General features: G+C 43.1%; 1 protein-coding gene across 1 annotated transcript in view; it reads right to left on the bottom strand.

The window, feature by feature from the left end:
- Nucleotides 1-18,460, bottom strand: part of TRRAP (transformation/transcription domain associated protein) — a 112,617-nt gene that overhangs the window by 68,085 nt on the left and 26,072 nt on the right. The window contains exons 19-28 of the mRNA XM_081091181.1: nucleotides 16,758-16,923; nucleotides 12,561-12,817; nucleotides 10,333-10,533; nucleotides 7,886-8,037; nucleotides 5,491-5,690; nucleotides 3,696-3,913; nucleotides 3,386-3,583; nucleotides 2,484-2,744; nucleotides 1,599-1,760; nucleotides 224-320 (exon numbers count right to left, since the gene is read on the bottom strand). Of these exons, the coding sequence (XP_080947307.1) occupies nucleotides 224-320; nucleotides 1,599-1,760; nucleotides 2,484-2,744; nucleotides 3,386-3,583; nucleotides 3,696-3,913; nucleotides 5,491-5,690; nucleotides 7,886-8,037; nucleotides 10,333-10,533; nucleotides 12,561-12,817; nucleotides 16,758-16,923 (1,912 nt within the window). The remainder of the gene's footprint in view (nucleotides 1-223; nucleotides 321-1,598; nucleotides 1,761-2,483; nucleotides 2,745-3,385; nucleotides 3,584-3,695; nucleotides 3,914-5,490; nucleotides 5,691-7,885; nucleotides 8,038-10,332; nucleotides 10,534-12,560; nucleotides 12,818-16,757; nucleotides 16,924-18,460) is intronic.

Here is an 18,460-nt window from a genome sequence, read left to right as displayed (position 1 = left end):
AAAATTCAATTTACTATAGAATAAGAAATTATTTAAATCCTAACAATCTATATAATCCACTGACATCTCATTATCTAGTTTGATAAATACACACATAGTTTTTGATCCCACCTTAAAAACAACACAAGAAGCCAAAAAAAAAAAAAAATTAAACAACATAAAAGGCCACTGTCCCCTTTCACTTTTATCCCCAGTAACTTGTTTCAGATTTATATGAACTTACTTAGTGCTGCAATTCTCAAAGGCACGAGTGATGGAAGACTTTTGTAACAGGGCAGCTTTGTTAAAGCTGAATCTTCAGCCTCACATAAATTCAAAAGCTGCAAAAGATAAAGCAATGTAATTTAGCCTGCTCTTACTGTAATGACATAATAACCTTACAAATAAAAGAGCACAGCTATCTTCCACACACCCCACAACACAATTAACTGACAAACTGAACTCAAATTCCAAAGAATTTTATTCCAGGTCAAGGGCATGTACCTTGGTTGCAGGTTCAACCCCGTCCCCGATCAGGTGTGGGAGGCAACCAATCCATGTGTTTCTCTCACATCCATGTTTCTCTTTCTCTCTCTCCTACTTTCACTATAAGTAAATGGAAAAAAATATCCTCAGAGGTAAGCATTAAAAAAAAAGAATTAGCCCTAACCGGTTTGGCTCGGTGGATAGAGCGTAGGCCTGTGGACTGAAGGGTCCCAGGTTCGATTCCGGTCAAGGGCATGTACTTTGGTTGCGGGCACATACCCAGTGGGGAGTGTGCAGGAGGCAGCTGATTGATGTTTCTCTCTCATCGATGTTTCTAACTCTCTATCCCTCTCTCTTCCTCTCTGTAAAAAATCAATAAAATATATTTTTTTACAAAGAATTAATGCTTATAATCTGACTGTATCTAAAGATTAATTTCTCTTTATTACTGTCTACACACTGTAAACTGGGAAGTTTACGTGGCAAACACTTGTAAGATGTCATCTGCCTCTGCCCATTATCTTGAATCAAGGGGCAAGTCAAGTCCACTAAGCGGCACGAGAACCCGGCAGGACAAGGCTCCAAAGTAAGTCATGGTTCCCACCTATGATCTGCAGCTTCTCTGCTATGACCTTAGGTGTATACCAAATGCTCATGTTCAGTTTCTGTATCTTCAGGAGGTCAGAACTACAGAGGGCATTCATGTGAAGTAAGGTCTCAACAGTGCCTGGCACGTTTAAGTGACTAATAAACTCAGTAAGCTGGCACTTGCTTGTGCCGTCTTATTCTGAGCACCAGCAGATGGGACAGTGACTAAAGTAGACGGTACAGTCTTAGCTCTAGATTACAACTTGAAGGCCCTGAAGAGCAAGTTTCCTTGGTAGAGGGCTAAGAGAGTTCAAAAGACTCAGGAAACACCCACCTTTTGTTGAACATCTGCAATCACTATGCCCACCTTCTCCCCAATCCCAAATGTAAGATACGTGTGCCGAGTGCTGTGCCAGGCTATTGCTGGTTCCCTGTGGTCACCTCCCAGGCCTTCTCTGAGTGCTGCCTAACCAGTCTTTGTGCACAAAGACAGTTTACCAGACACGTCATCACCATCCACACCACGCGTACCACCACCCCCCTACCTCTGTGTAGAACACCTTATGCTCCACCACGTTAAGATCCATTGTGAAGAGCCTGGGCTGCAATGTGGTACAGAACGTGTTGCCCTCCATCAGGCCGATCTGTGCATTGGCAGGCTGGTGTCTGAGCAAATGCTTCTTAGGTGGGACCATATCCTGGAGGACCTAGGACAGGTAAGGAGGAACTGCAACTAAACACATGCCCCTCAAAAAGGCTCTCATCACAATATTCTAAAGCAATTACCAATTTGAAAATCATAAGAGATTAAAGGTTATTACAGATGCCTTTTAATTAAGTGACAGAGAGATGCTTCATGTGCTGAAACTGGGCCATGGGTGTCTGATATACTTCATTCCTAAGGCTTCAGAGTAACCTCTCTTAAAACAAACAAACACAGCCCTGACCGGTTTGGCTCAGTGGATAGAGCGTCAGCCTGCAGACTCAAGGGTCCCAGTTTCGATTCCGGTCAAGGGCATGTACCTTGGTTGTGGGCACATCCCCAGTAGGGAGTGTGCAGGATGATGTTTCTCTCTCATCAATGTTTCTCTCTCATCAATGTTTCTAACTCTCTATCCCTCTCCCTTCCTCTCTGTAAAAAAATCAATAAAATATATATTTTTTAAAAAACACAAAACTACCAGATTGTGCTATACTGATCCAGGAAACCAACCTTCTATCCTCTTGACACTGGCCATTACCAATAGAACTATTAATATAAGCACATTGATTTTCACATATATGAGGTTAAAAACAGCATATGTAATAGTATTCTGTAAAGTGGACACAAAATTATAAATTATGTATCCTCTAACTCTCAGATTTAAAGGGAGAAAAAAGTCTCAAAAGTTTTGATCATGTTACCTTCGTCCTGGTGACAGAAATCTCACCTCTTTATGGGGTTCCATTATCACTGTCACACTTTTTCCAGTGACCTGGGCCAAAACTTGCAGTGAATGCATAGCCTGTTTCCTCACAGTGGAATTTGGAGAGGTGACTTCTCGAACCAAGTCGTGTGTCACGTGGTGAAAAGACTTTTCCTGAGCTGCCACAATCTCTTCCACTCTCTCCTCCTCTTTTAAAGGTGTCGCACACCTCATCAGAAGCTGCTCCAGCGTGGTTTTGGCCATGGCAACGGCCCCATTGGAAACCTGCAGGCCAAGGACTCCTTCGATCAAAAAGGGAACAATGCTGCCCAGGACACCCATGTCTCCTGCGCAACCTGCCTGCCATAAAAACTGTCTCTAAGGGGGGTCACGCCCCTCGTGCCAACTACTTTAATAAGACTACTTCATAACTTCCATTAGGTACTTATAGGTCATTCCTGTGTCACTCAGAAAGGAAAACGTGGTGTAGACAGGATCTTTGTATTTACCAAACAGATAAGCTAGCGATGCCCAGATATTCTGCCTGCATATACGTTCATAAAGAATGCAGCGTCTGTGGAAATGCTGGACCATGTGCACTACTGAGCCCCAAGACAAGACTGAGGAGTGGTGCTTCCTTCACAGGTCACAGATGTTCTGTGGTAAGTTCTCTGGTTTCTGACTGCTCCTTATGAAGACAGATAGGTATCTGATAACCAGAGAAAACCTAGAGGGGTTCTGATCTGTCCTTTTATTGAAGGTGTTGTTATAAAACCTAAGCTTTTAGGAGAGCAAATTTGCAGAACTGACTCTTGCTACCTATTCTCCAGCAAATCAGCTTCTTGATCTTAGCCAAAAGGCCGAGAAGCGATCAAATCAGCTTCTTGAGACAGCTTGGTTATAGGTTTGGAGCCACCATCACCTACCTCTCCAGTTAAGTCCATCATGACAAAGAGAAGTGCTTTGAGGAATGTCTGCTGGTTCTGCAGAACCCAAGTGAGAGGCAGCCGCTCCATGAGAAACTTAATGGACACCACACCCCCCAACTTTGCATACCAAGCCTGCTCATAACAGCACGCACACAAGCGCTCCACAATGTAAGAAAACAGAGGCAGCTGGCATGCCTGGAGAGAAAAACAAACACAAACCTTAACGTGTTACTGCAATTCTTAAACTACCAGTTTCTAGAATGACACCCTCAGGTACAAACCCCACAAATAGGAGATCCAGCCTTACCCTCTCCTTTGAGCCCAGGATGATACTTGCAACATCAAATATCACAGCAAGAGCCACCTCTCCAATCTTGCAAAGTTCCTTTTCTTCATATGCCATACATATAGCTATGGCATCAATGAGAACCAATGGATCCATTCCTTTCGACCCGTTTTCTTCACTGTGAAACATGGCTGTGCTGGGCTGACTGCCCACCTGGTAGCAAGGCAGCAAGAAAGGACCTGGAGGAGAGCACAGGGCGCATGAGAGAGAAGAGTATCCGCATACCAACATTCTTGTCCCTCAAACTGCAAAAGTACCTCATTTTCTTTTCTTTGAGGTTAGGAACTTAATACTTTAGACCAACTTCTATTAAACTCAATATTTTTAAACTAAAGAGTCTGATTTACACTAAGGTAATTTTTCTGAATGTTTTTTATTAAACATTGTATTACTTTCAGATTTCCTCAATCATAAGTCAAAAATGTATTAATTTAAAATAAGAACCACTTGCTGGTTTGGCTCAGTGGATAGAGTGTTGGCCTGTGGACTGAAGGGTCCTGGGTTCAATTCCATTCAAGGGCACATGCCTGGGTTGCAGGCTCAATCCCCAGTAGGGGTGTGCAGGAGGAAGCTGATCAACGATTCTCTCTCATCATTGATTTTTCTATCTCTCTCTTTCCCTCTCCTTTCCTCTCTGAAAGCAATAAAAATGTATTTTAAAAAATAGCTTATTTCTCCTAAAATATTCTCATGGCCAACTTTAAAAAAAAAAAAAGAGAGAGAGAGAGAACCACAATCGGGTACCTTCTTTTTAAAAAGTCATTCAACAGGCCAAAGGGCAGAGCATGCCAATGACTATGGATTACCCTCTGTACATTCCTGACATACATATAACAATCAAAAGCAACAGTTCACCAAAAACAAAAGCAACAGCACCCAGGTAGGACACCCAACATACACACAAAGAACAATCTGCCAGCAACTATTAATGCCTCACAGGTGCCTAGGACCCACAAGTTGGGAATTATCAAAAAAGTTACAGGTCTGCTGGAAAGTTAACGTTAACACAGAAGAAACACTGAGAAACAATCTAAGTGCTAAACTGTACAGTACCAACTGCCCAGGCCGAGTTACGAGGGGAAAGTCCATGTTCTACAGCCTCAAGAAAGCCCATCATCGTTCTCCGGGGCGAGGGCTCTGAGGACATGCCCGAGTGCAGTGCTCCTCAAGGGCGTCCACTGGCCAGCACTAGTCTGGGAGGAGTTACACCAGTTGGGAATAAGTGTGCAGAAACTTACATAGCACTGGGCAGCCCTGACAGTCCTACTGTCTTCTACCAAACCACCAGTCTGTAGTGGCTTAAAAATAAAGCCAAGAAGACAGACTCTGTCCTTCACACCCAGAGCCTGAGAACCCCTGCAGCAGAAGCAAGTAGCTATTCCAGGCAGAGAGAAGAGATGGGTGAGCATCCCAGGAGCAGAGATGAGCACTGCAAGGGAAGCTTCGAGGAGCTGGCTGAAGAGCAGAGAGGTGACGATGGAAAACACATGGAGGAAGGTCAGCAGTAAGTGTAACTGCAAACTGTCTCTGTTTACACAGCCAAGACTATTCAGCCCCCTTTTGCATTTTATAGCTAACACTTGGAAACAATTTTCACAATGCAGCACCCATTGCTGAAATACCAATGATCTTTTCCAAGAGGAAAATTAGAAAATAAAGGCCAAAATTCAATCAGCCAACCTCAGCTTCTCTGAAAGACCACCATGTCCTGACCAAGTTTTTGAAGTCAAATAACCAGTTCCTTGGCCCCACATACCACACTGCTGGGCAACTGCCACCATTGTGTAGTGGCGGATCAGGCTGGCTACAAAGGGCAGGGCGCTGGGCCGAAGATCTTTAATGACTGCAGACATGAATGCCCCGGTCAAAGCCTGCTCAAATGTCTTCCGAGCTGGAGTATCTTGTGCTTTGTAGCGATGTGATATGATGACATTAGGTATGGTCTTTTCTGTAAAGCTGGAAGACAAAATTTAATCCACCATCATAAGACCAAAGTCATGAGCTGATGGCTTCACCTTGACTTTTTTTTTTTTTTTTTTATTTCAACCACCCTCCTTCCTCATTCAGATAGGACCAAGTAAATTAATTTCTCTGCTTTAATTTCAGTATGAACACTTGAAACCACTGATTCATCAAATATGTTCTACCTGATAGCAGCACAGGAAATGGATCAGAGGGAAATAACAAAAGGGCAGCAGATTCAATTTTTTATAATATTTCATTTTAGGTTTGAATTTACCTTTTATAATTAAACTAGTGGCCTAGTGCACGGATTCATGCACATTGAAAGGAAATTAATAAAAAGAAATATTTTAATATCGCTATTCACCCTTTCTCTATAATAGAAGTGTCAGAGATGAAAGAATATTAGTAAAATGTATATGACAATATATAAGTTGATTAATAAACAACATGATATAAAAACAGACATGATATAAAACTAAAAAAATGATATAAAAACAACAAAGACATGATATAACAACATTGATAAAAACAGTAACTGATAAATTGATTAAACTTATTCTAGCTGAAACTGGTTTGGCTCAGTGGATAGAGCGACAGCCTGCGGACTGAAAGGTCCCAGGTTCGATTCCGGTCAAGGGCATGTACCTGGTTTGCGGGCACATCCCCAGTAGGAGATGTGCAGGAGGCAGCTGATCAATGTTTCTCTCTCATCGATGTTTCTAACTCTCTATCTCTCTCCCTTCCTCTCTGTAAAAAAATCAATAAAATATATATAAAAAAAAAATTTTTTTTAAATAAAATAAACTTATTCTAATATTACCCTGTATACCACATTAAGAGTAAAAAACACTTTCAGAGTGCTTGAATAATTCCCTTGTCAATAAAAATATTTTTAGCCCTTGCCGGTTTGTCTCAGTGGATAGAGCATCGGCCTGTGGACTGAAGGGTCCCAGGTTTGATTCCAGTCAAGGGCACATGCCTGGGTTACAGGCTCAATCGCCAGTAGGGGCTGTGCAGGAGACAGCTGATCCATGATTCTCTCATCATTGATGATTCTCTCTCTCTCCCTCTCCCTTCCTCTCTGAAATCAATTTAAAAAAAAAAAAAGAAAATAAAATTCTCATTACTAAGTTATTTAAATATATGTGTTTTTTTAAAGTAAGTTTGAAATACCTAAATGATTTTTTTAAAAATTTGCATGTCGCCAAAACCGGTTTGGCTCAGTGGATGGAGCGTCGGCTTGCGGACTGAGGGGCCCCGGGTTCGATTCCGGTCAGGGGCATGTACCTGGGTTGCGGGCACCTCCCCAGTGGGAGATGTGCAGGAGGCAGCTGATCGATGTTTCTCTCTCATCGATGTTTCTAACTCTCTATCTCTCTCCCTTCCTCTCTGTAAAAAAATCAATAAAATATTAAAAAAAAAATTTGCATGTCAAATTTACTTTTATTAAACTAATTGTTTTTTTTAATATGTATATTTTTTTATTTTTAGATTTTTATTTAATATATTCCATAAAACTCCGAGTTGGGTTTTTTTGCTCAATTTTTTTGCACAAGTATTTAGCTCAATTTGACGTTTGTTCTTTTCTATTATGATTCTTAATAGCTTTGAGAAATAAGATACATAGCATAGAATTCATTTATTTTAATTATATGGTTCAATGAGTTTTACATTTCTATAGTTGTACAACCATCACCACTATCCAATTTTAAGACATGTCACCCCAAAAAGTCAATCCCTCTCCCACCCCCATGCCAACCACTGACCACAACCTAAATTATAGGAGCAAAATACAAATATCACATGACAAATATCTGGAGAAAGAAAATATCACTATGGACTGGAAAAGTAAAAGATCCACTGAGTGTGTATCACGTGATAGGCGCTGTGAATATAATGGTGGGCAGAAGAAAGAGAAAAGAGTATGACCCTTGGTTCTTGAAACTTCCAACCTAATGAGGAGTCAATCATAAAGGCAGATCACAACTGATAAATTCTAATACTCAAGCACCCAAGTTCTCCCATTTTCTCTAAAAGCCAATGGAAGCATTATTAGGCAAATAACATGTCGTTTTCCTAACTAGAAGGAACATGCTCATAACATTAAGATATCTTAAAGGTCCTCTCTATCCCTCATTCCTGAAGCAAGGTATATTCAATTGCAGAGAATTAAATTACCAACATACTTAGGGTGTGCAAGGAGCTGGTAGAGAGCATGTTTATTGTCCTCTAGACTCATCATTGCCACCAGGAAGCACTTGATCACTTCCCACGCCTGCCTCCGGTAGTAGGGCTCAGTGTTGGCACTTTTCAGGCAGTCCAAAGCGGTTTCAATGGCCTATGACAACAAATAAACAAAAGTTATAGATGGTACCAAATTACAGGTCCTTGAAAGTCTTTCACTGAAAGCATTTGCAACACCCAAAAGAATCTTAATGCGGCCGAAACCGGTTTGGCTCAGTGGATAGAGCGTCAGCCTGCGGACTGAAAGGTCCCATGTTCGATTCCGGTCAAGGGCATGTACCTGGGTTGCGGGCATATCCCCAGTAGGAGATGTGCAGGAGGCAGCTGATCAATGTTTCTCTCTCATCGATGTTTCTAACTCTCTAGCTCTCTCCCTTCCTCTCTGTAAAAAAATCAATAAAATATATTTAAAAAAAAAAAAAGAATCTTAATGCGTATTTTTTTCTCTTGAAGTGAGCAGAGTGGGGCTACACAGGGTAGCAAGTACTCCCTGTGTAAGACCTCCAGAGAAGGCAATGAAAGTATCATGAATAAGGAACTACACAGTTCAAATTAAAATGTAAAATGGAGTTTACTAATTTTGTGCTTAAACAGCCAATGGGAGATTCCAGAAATTAAATGAGCCTGTAAGAGTCCTTGTGGTAGATTTGCTGGATTAAACTAGACACTGGGTCATCTACACACTTACCAAGGTCCTCAAGAGAATAATGAACTTTCTGCAGACCACAGACTTTCCTGTGTCTAAGTTCAAAACTAAAAGACAACTTTCCTAAGCTTTCACTAAATTCCTCTTCAAAAGAGAAAAAGGTTTACATCTTTTTTATTTTTTCGGAACACCTATATAGCTACACTCATATTTTTATCCTTTTCATTTCAATGAAATTGACCAGAAAGGCAGGGGAGGAACAATCACACAGAAAAATAATTTGAAGCCTTTAACAGCTAAGATATTAACTCAATGATAATTATATACATATGTATCAAAGAACTAACCTGTATCAAAAATTAAACATTTATCCAGGCTCTGTGTGAGGAGCCAGAAAAAGAGCCGACAGGGACAGAGCCCTGCACTCCAGACCCAGCCAGGCGACAAAGCACACAGGGCCGCTCAGTGTGATACAGCTTCTCACCACATCACCCCAGCCATGTGTCTGAGTCTTCTGAGGCACGGCAGAACTGTCGTTTCTCCTACTGCCTCTAATCTGGTCATTAATAGGTAATAAATCATGTGAGGATAACTTTAGAAATTTTATTTTTAAGAATCAATGTAAGCTATGAGCCAATTACCCACTGAAAAAAAATAAATGACTGTTTTAACTGAAATTTACTGGCACTGGGGTTGGCTTCGCTGGTCATTCCCTTTGCCTAATCGACTCCTTCAGCTCACTGGGCATGCCACGGCACTGAGGATGCTGTCTGCTGGGAAAGGAGCTCCACAAGCACAATAAAGTTTCCATAAAGGTGCAGGAGGACTGTGGAAGCCTATCTTCAAAACCTGGGTTCTCTCACCCTAGCTGGTGTGGCTCAGTTGGTGGGAGCATCATCCCATACACCAAAAGGTGGCAGATTCAATTCCCAGTCAGGGCACATAACCAGTAGGGGGCGAGTACGAAGCCACTGATCAATTATTCTCTCTCATCATTGATGTTTCTATCCCTCTCTCTCTCTCTTCGTTCCTCTCTCTGAAATCAATAAAAACACTAAAACAAAAACAAAAACAAAACCCACTAAGTTCCAGGGCCAGGTGGGCAGGGCATCACCTTCTGGTCCCTCAGGAAAGATGGACCTGGTCAAGGATCCAAAGCCTCAGGGGTAACACCCCTCCACTGGCCTCCTGGTGGTATGAAAGCTCCCTCACCCACTCATCTGGTCTCCAAATAAATCTCATTCTTCTTTGAGTTATAAATTCCCTCACAAAAAAGAGTACATGTTTTATTCACATATTTTCAAATAAGAATTCTTAAAAAGAAACTTATAGTATCACTAGAGGCCTGGTGCACAAAATTCGTGCATCCCTCAGCCCAGATTGCAAGAGGGTGCAGGCCAGGCCAAGGGACATCATCGGTTCATGATCAGGGCCAAGGAGGGACCACAGGAGGGCTCCAGGGCGTGCCCCACCCTTCTTGCTCAGTCCCGATCGACTGGACCCCAGCAGCAAGCTAACCTACCAGTCGAAGCGTCTGCCCCTGGTAGTCAGTGCACATCATAGTGACTGGTCGACTGTCTGCCCCCTGGTGGTCAGTAAATGTCATAGCAAGCGGTTGAGCGGCCTTAGCATATCATTAGCTTATTATGCTTTGATTGACTGGAAGACTGGACGACCGGACACTTACCATATTAGACTTTTATTATATAGGATTAAGAAGCTCCCAGAGACTTCCAAATTTACCTTCTCCATTGGAAGCTGAAGAGATGCTTTACAATCGGAGAACTCCACTGTAATACTGGGGCCTTGAACTTCAGTCAAAACATAGTGCAGCTTCTGGGATTCCTTTAACATCTTCCTGTTACTGCCACCAAATTTACCAAGTACACGATAGGCTACATGAGAAATGCTATCAGCAGGATTGCGTAAAGTACGCCATAAAGCCTAGAAATCAACACGTTTTCATTAAAATCCTTCCAAGGTAATGCATTCACATGGCTCACAAATTAAAACCCAAAAGTTATAAAAGACTATACAGCAAAATTTCTTCCTTCTCTTTCCCCCAAAACTAACAAATTCCCTTTCTTGGGAGAAGCCAATGTTGTTGATCTTGTGTATTCTCCCAGAAAAAGTTTATGTCTTTACAAAAATGCATATATAAATATAAACATTCTTCCATGCTCCTAAAGCACAAATGGTAGCATAGTAAATACTGCAGAGCTGAAAAGCAAGAAAACTAAGCAATATATAGCTTAGGCATCTTTACAAAATGGGATTGGGAGGAGCACAGAGAGAAATGTGGTTTACTGGTAAGTTCTCATCCTGGGGTTAAATGGTAAGTTCTCAGATTTTTACTTCTATTAGGTTTTATAACTTCAAAACATGATATATAAATCATCTCATATATTTAAATTATCTTATACATTAGGAAGGATGGCAAAGGGGGAAAATGTGGATCATGTTGGGACCTGTATTATTAGGAAGAATAAATAATGTGTACCTTGTACACACATACTCAACTGTTGCCGGAAATTTTCCATTTTCCCAGATAAATTATCGTATCTTGAAAATTACCATAGCTCATTATTAAAATCTACTTCTTAAATCACCTTCTGAAACAATGCCCAATATTAGTGTCTAGCAATAATCAACAGAAAATCTTGGTACTTTCCTCTAAAGCAAAATTCCAATTTCTCTTATGTACCTGTAGGTCCAAAGAGGCTTATCCTTAATAACTGCTGAGAGGTGCTGTCTAAGTCCCCTCACCTCGCCTACCAAATCCTCACTTATTTTCAGAAGTGACCTCTGCTTTACTCCCCGGGAGGGGCAGGTAGTGGGAATTAGTGTTTCTATGCTTCTCATCTCCAAATACTCATGTAGAATTAGCTGGTTGATGGAGCTAAAGTGAGACAGCTTATCCCACCTGCCCAGTGGATAGGTTACTGCGCCTCCAAAAGCAGCCAGGGACCTGTCTCTCCCTGGGGCTGTCTGCCTCACAGAATGGCAAAAGGCTGGAGAACCCCTCCCTGCCTCCTCCTCCCACATGGTGCGCTCAAAAAACATGGGGCAGTTCTTCCAAGTTGCCATCTCCAATCTATTCTGCCCAAAGACTTCTGTCCTTTAGGGGTTACTGAGTCCCCCTCATATAAAGCTGTCAGAATTCTGATCCCAGTGTGGGGTCAAATACTCTATACTAATGGGGCACATGAGTAAGTAACAGGTAGCCTAAATCTCTAACAATTACCAACCACATTACAAATCAATAACAGCAGCAAAAAATGAAGGAAAAACCTGATATCTGACATATGAACTCTAATGAACAAAAAATACAAAATGTTGCCTGGCCAGTGTGGCTCAGTTGGTTGGAATGTCAACCTGTACACCAACAGGTTGAGGATTCATTCCTGGTCAAGGTACATATCCAAATTTCGGGTTTGATCCCTGATCAGGGCACATGTAGAAGGAAACTGATCAGTGTCTCGCTCTTTCTCTCTCTCCCTTCCTCTCTCTGAAAACAAATCAAAAAATTTTAAGACTGTTAAAAACATCTATATATAAAATGTTTGCAGACAGCTATGTTTTCCCTTAGTAATCTGCACCTCTGTACTGTGTAGCTCAAGATCTTTTGTGAATAAAGAAAGGATCTCCTGGAAGCAACAGTGACCATACACCTGCCTTTGTAAGTCACCAACTAAAGGAACAAGATACCTGTAAAAGCCTCCAAAAAAGAGGGCAGTACTGCAAAACAAATAGTCCCTCAATACTTACAGTATTTCTTTACATATTGTCATAGCCAGAAGATACACAAAATAAGTTGAAAACTTCACCACTTCATCCTGCAGACAGTCCACCACAGAGCATGGAGAGCTCAACAGAGGCCTGTCACTGCCAGCCAGATGGCCTAAAATCTTCAGTAGGAACTAACATGAGCACCTAGCGCCCTCTGCTGGCACTTAGGAAAACAGACTTACCTGCATGAGCTCTGCGCGTACTGGCTGAATGTGGTCATAGAGGAAATCGGGCTGCAGGTTGTCCACACACAACTCCAGAGTCCTCAGGCCTTGGCTGACCAATGTCTGAGAGCCATTGAGAGCAGACACCAACGGATCCATTAACATGGGCAAATACGGCAAGAGAGAGCTCAGCCGTACAGGCACCGTGAGACACAGCTCCACGAAGAGATCCTTCATGTGCTGCTTATGCAGGCCGCTCTGCAACATGTTCAGCCCTAATAACAGGGTGTGGGACAGTCAGAGGTAAAGTTGCCATCCAGACACAGGCGAAAGTTAACAGTACAAAATAACTGGTACACTTTTCATTATATACATCAATGTGATGATAGGAAGACTTCTTATGCCTTATAAGCTACTATATTAATTAGCTAACCCTATTCTATAACTGCATCCACGATCCCCTTTGTCTGTGCTAGTCATAGTGACAACAGCAAGCTGCATATAATTATTATATACTGTTATTATAATAACATGCTCTTTTAATATATTACACATCAACCTTTTTAAAATGTTACACTATTAATAAGCCCAATCTAAAGACAGAGACTTCTGATATGATACATTCATCTCAAGTTTGAGGTTTACAACCTTATATCTCAAGTTTCCAGTAGGTTAGTTGATGTTTATGCTCTAAAATATAAATATTTTTCCAAAAATCCACTTTTGTTTCTTACAGAGAGGAGTCTCCTTCTTATAAAATCAACCTCCCCACTCTTCATGAGGTTAACCAAGTATTTACTGAGCTCCTTCCTAACTAACACGAGTCGGGTCAAGACTAGCTCAGAGCACTTAGAGGCAAAGTAGAAAGAGAAAAGCATGTGACTCAGCAGACCCACCACAAGGTGCATCAAGGTACTGCAGGTTGAAGAGAGCTCAGTGAAGAGTTGACAGGCAAGTCACCATAGGGTAGGAGAAGGAGGATAAAAAGAGGGAAAGGCTAAGTCCCCAGAAGGAGATATGCTTGAACAAAACAGGGTAGGGAGAGATGAGCTTGGGGACAGCAGAGAGTGTACAGGAAGAAATCAGACTGATCAGAGTAGAGGGCTCAAGTTAAAGAATGACTGGAGATGGGTTTAAATACGAACAAAGGAGCCTGATTATGGTTAAGCACTTTGCCTGGTGGACTTATGACCATGTTACATTTACTATCCAAATATGTATTTCCCAGTTGCCTTTTGGGTATACAATGTTGTAAATGGCTTCTCTTTAAAGAATTTACAAAGAAAATTTAGATTTAATCCTTTGCTAAGATGCCAGGAGCTCACACTTACAAAAATACAATTTCCTAAGATAATGTTTCTAATCAGTTCACACCCACAAACATTGGATGGACTCAAGATAGATCTTCTTTAGCTTTACATTTTGAAAGCATTTCTAATTATACAGGAACTAGTGACCTGGTGCGCGAATTCATGCACATTTAAAGGAAATTAATTAGAAGGTGGCCAGCGGGTGTGACTGGGCGAGAGGGGTCAGACACGCCCTGGAGCCAATCTCCAGCAGTCCCTCCCGGCTGGCCACACCTTTGGCAGCGCCAAGGCTCAAAGGACGTCTGTGGAGTGAGCAGGGGGTCCCTCCAGCAGGTGGAGTCCCTGGGCCTGGCCTGTGGGGATCAGGCCAAAACCAGCTCCCAAGGGGTCCCAGAGTGCGAGAGGGCACTCTACAAAGTTGCTGCATTGAGCGTCTGCCCTCTAGTGGTCAGTGTGCTTCATACCAACCAGCTGGTCGGATGGTCACTTAGCCTTTTAAATATAGACTAGAGGCCCGGTGCACAAAAATTTGTGCACTGGAGGGAGGGAGGGGGTCCCTTAGCCCGGCCTGTGCCCTCTCGCAGTCTGAGACCCCTTGGGAGATAAGGACCTGCTGGCTTAGGCCTGCTCCCGGGTGGCAGAGGGCAGGCCCAATCCCTAGGTGCAGCCCCTGGTTGGGCTCAGAGCAGGGCCGATTAGGGAGTTGGGGCGCCGCCCCCTGTCATGCACAGAGCAGGGTGGATTGGGAGGTTGCAATGCCACCCTCAGTCACACTCAGGGTAGGGCCGATTGGGGGGTTGGGGCACCGGCCCCTGTCACACTCAAGGCAAAGTCGATGGGGAGGTTGTGGCGCCACCCCCTGTCACGCACAGAGCAGGGCCGATAGGAAGGCTGTGGCCCCGCCCCCTGTCACACACAGAGCCACAGGGCAATCAGGGGGTTTGGGCGCTGCCCCCCTGTCACACTGATCCCGGTGCCAGGAGGCCTCTGAGCTCCGCTGATCCCAGTGCTGGGAGGCATATTACCCTTTTACTATATAGAATAGAGGCCTGGTGCACGGGTGGGGCCCGGCTGGTTTGCCCTGAAGGGTGTCCCGGATCAGGGTGGGGGTCCCCACTGGGGTGCCTGGCCAGCCTGGATGAGGGAATGATGGCTGTTTGCAGCTGGTCACACACCCTTCAGGGTGGGGGTCCCCACTGGGGTGCCTGGCCAGTCTGGGTGAGGGGCTGAGGGCTGTTTTCAGGCTGGAACTGAAGCTCCCAACTGCTCCTTTTTTTTCTTTTTTATTCTGGGCCAGCTTTAGCTCTGAGGCTCCAGCTCTTAGGCCTCCACTCCTGAAAGCAGGTATCTGGTTTGTTTCGGTTCTCGAAACTCTGTATCAACTCCAGCTCTGAGATCCCAGCCGGCTGAAGGCTGGTTTCTGGGCGTCTATATTTGTTACAATCTTTGAAACTGCAGGCTCAGAGGCCTGCAGCGGCCTGCGGGGAATGTTGGAGTCCTCCGTCACTGAAGCAAGCAAGCCTCATGTTAGTTTCAAGCTGCCTGGCTGCCGGCCGCCATCTTGGCTGACAGTTAATTTGCATATTACCCTGATTAGCCAATGGGAAGGGTAGCGGTCGTACGCCAATTACCATGTTTCTCTTTTATTAGTGTAGACTAGAGGCCTGGTGCACGAAATTTGTGCACGGGAATGGGGGTCCTCTCAGCTTGGCCTGTACCCTCTCCAATCTAGGAACCCTCAGGACCTCTGGCTCCTAACTGCTCACCTGCCGGCCTGATCCCCCCAACTGCTCTCCCGTGCCTGCCTGATCACCTCTAACCACCTCTGCCTCTGCCCCTGTGGGTTTGTGTCTCCGATCCGGCCCCCAGCAGCCCCAGTACCAAGGTGGTGGGGCTTGGGGCTGCTGGGTGTCGGCCTCCCTGCGTGTTTGTCTTCGATCTGGCCCCCAGCAGCCCCAGCACCACGGTGGTGGGCCTTGGGGCTGCTGGGTGCCAGACCTGCAGATTTGTGTCTCTGATCTGGCCCCTAGCAGCCCCAGCACCGCAGTGGCTGGCCTTGGGGCTGCTGGGTGCCGGGCCTGCGGGTTTGTGTCTCCGATCAGGCCCCCAGCAGCCCTGGCACTGCAGTGGCTAGCCTTGGGGCTGCTGGGTGCCAGAGCTGCTGGGTGCCAGTCCTGCGGGTTTATGTCTCTGATCCCCCCAGCAGCCCCAGCACCGCGATGGCGGGGCTTGGGGCTGCTGGGTGCTGGGCTCTGTGTGTTTGTGTCTCCCATCTGGCCCCCAGCAGCCCCAAGCACTGCCTGGCCGCTATGGACAGGGCCATTTTTGTTGGGTTAATTTACATACAGGCCCTGACTGGCTGGTGGGTGTAGAGTGATGGCCAATTTGCATGTTTCTCTTTTATTAGTGTAGATTGTTGAATTCTGGTTGTGTAAAAGAACTAAATAAAAATATAAACTTATAAATCAGCTTTATAACTTGTTTGCCCTTCTTGTTCTGATTCTCTTTCAAATCTAGGGATTCCTGATCTTACAAAACCACTAGAAACAACCCTCTAGACTTGCTTACCAAATGCTATAAAAATACAACCAAGTCCTAACTGAGGAAACCAAAACCTTCCAACTCTCATTCAACTCTGAGTATAAAGAAAGAGACCAGAACTGAATGGGGAGAGGGGGCTCCTTTAAAAGTCCCACTGACTTTAAAGACAGTGGAACACAGGGACTGAAGGGCCTCATTCTCATTCTCCCTCTACCTCTGTCTCTGGGGGGGACATATATATATCTCCTCACGATGACCTTCAATGGGTACAGAGGATGAACCCCAGCAACCAAGGGCAGCCACACACACAAAGCTAAAAGTCATGCACACAAGGCTAAAAGTCAACCAAAATCATTGCTCTGACCTTGCAAGAGGTTTGGAAGAAGAGGCAAAAATTCCTGATACAGGAGATCATGGCTACCGCCCCCAATAGAGCGGAACAGGGCCCGAAGCAGCAGGAAGTAGTTATAGGGCTCTTTGGCAGTCTGTGCAAGCTCCATGGAGCTGTTCACAATCTTGTGCAGGTGGGGCTGCAGGATACAGAAAAGGCAAGTTAGTAGGCTCTAAATGAGGCAGATCCACATCCCCAACAACTGTGCTAAACATTCATTGCAATCAGACAGGAATGGAAGGTAATTCTTTTCTTTTCTTTTTTTTTTAATTGATTAAGTTATTACATATGTGTCCTTATCTCCACGTTACCCCCCATACCCCCCACTCATGCCCTCACCCCCCTGCTGTCTGTGTCCACTGGTTAGGCCTATATGCTTGCATATAAGTCCTTTGGCTGATCTCTCCCCCTTATGCCCACCCTCCCCTACCCAGAAGGTAATTCTTATAAATTTATTGAAAAACAAAACAAGAACTTGCCAGCTTTTGACTCAAATTAATTTCTCTTAAAATATATGTTCATTTCCACCAGTTTGGGTGTGAAAGAAGCATTTAATAGGTTCCTATCTGTCAACTCTGCAGTTCTCATGAATATAGTCACTCATGTATAAGACTAAATAATCAAACAAGATGAAAGAAGCCTGTTTCCTATGACAATCTAAATGCAACAAGTAATCTAAAGGAACTAAAATTCCCTAGCAACCAAATATGTAAAGTTTGGAAGAGCCTCAAAAGAAATTTATGATAAGGTTTTGGAAGACTTGATCGGAAAATGGGTATTTCTTTTTAATAAAAGAAGCACTTTAATAAAAAAGCACTTTATTAGCTTACAGTACCTTTTAGTTAACATTTTTATCTTGTACTTCAAATCCTAGTTTTGACATGTGACAGGTTAAATTTAACATGATACTTTCTTGCAGGTATATTTAAAGTGAACTGTGAACTGTAAACTGTTGGTATAATCACTAATACAATTCCAAACTTGTTACTCTAAATAGCATATTTATTTTACAGAATAAATATGTTCTCTAGGTAAAAAGTTACATGAATTTATGATTTCAATATTTTTCTTGAACATCTTCCTATCAGTCTTTCCCCGCCCCCATTAGGTTTTGTTTTTGTTGTCATTCTGTATAGTTATATCTACTGTTGGTACAAATAGAATTATTTGACCATACCAAGTTATTTGGATACATTGCAATTAAGTACTTTTTTTTAAATCAAGTATTTTTCTTCCATATTGACAGAAAAGTAATGTTAAGGTTAACAGATTACTATATAACTGAAAAAGACTAAGAAAAGCATCACATAAAAGCACAGATTACTGCTGCTTTTTATCATTATCTGTACTTTTACTCTAGAAAAAAAAAGGATCTTATTTACAGCTTCAAATTTTCCCCATCTCTCTTCAGACTCAACTGGTGGTAACATTCAACTTTCTATAGGAATTAAAATTTTGCCCTAAGTGGAAATGAATGTTTACAAGGCATTTGTTCTGTCATCTGCCACTTTTAAAGGGTGACTTAACCATGGGTTCATTTTTACCCCTTTTCTACATTCAACCAACTGATTAAATCAAATTATACAAGATTAGTCATCTATAAAAATGTTGGAGATACACTCCTCCAAGATGATCTGAATTAAGGAACACAAATGGTTAGAATTCTTGATCTAAAC

This window comes from Myotis nattereri, assembly GCF_964212035.1.
Source record: "Myotis nattereri genome assembly, chromosome: 5".
NCBI classification, from domain to species: Eukaryota; Metazoa; Chordata; class Mammalia; order Chiroptera; family Vespertilionidae; genus Myotis; species Myotis nattereri.
The sequence above is the reverse complement of the archived record's forward strand: the minus strand, read 5'-3'. Positions and strand labels throughout refer to the sequence as shown.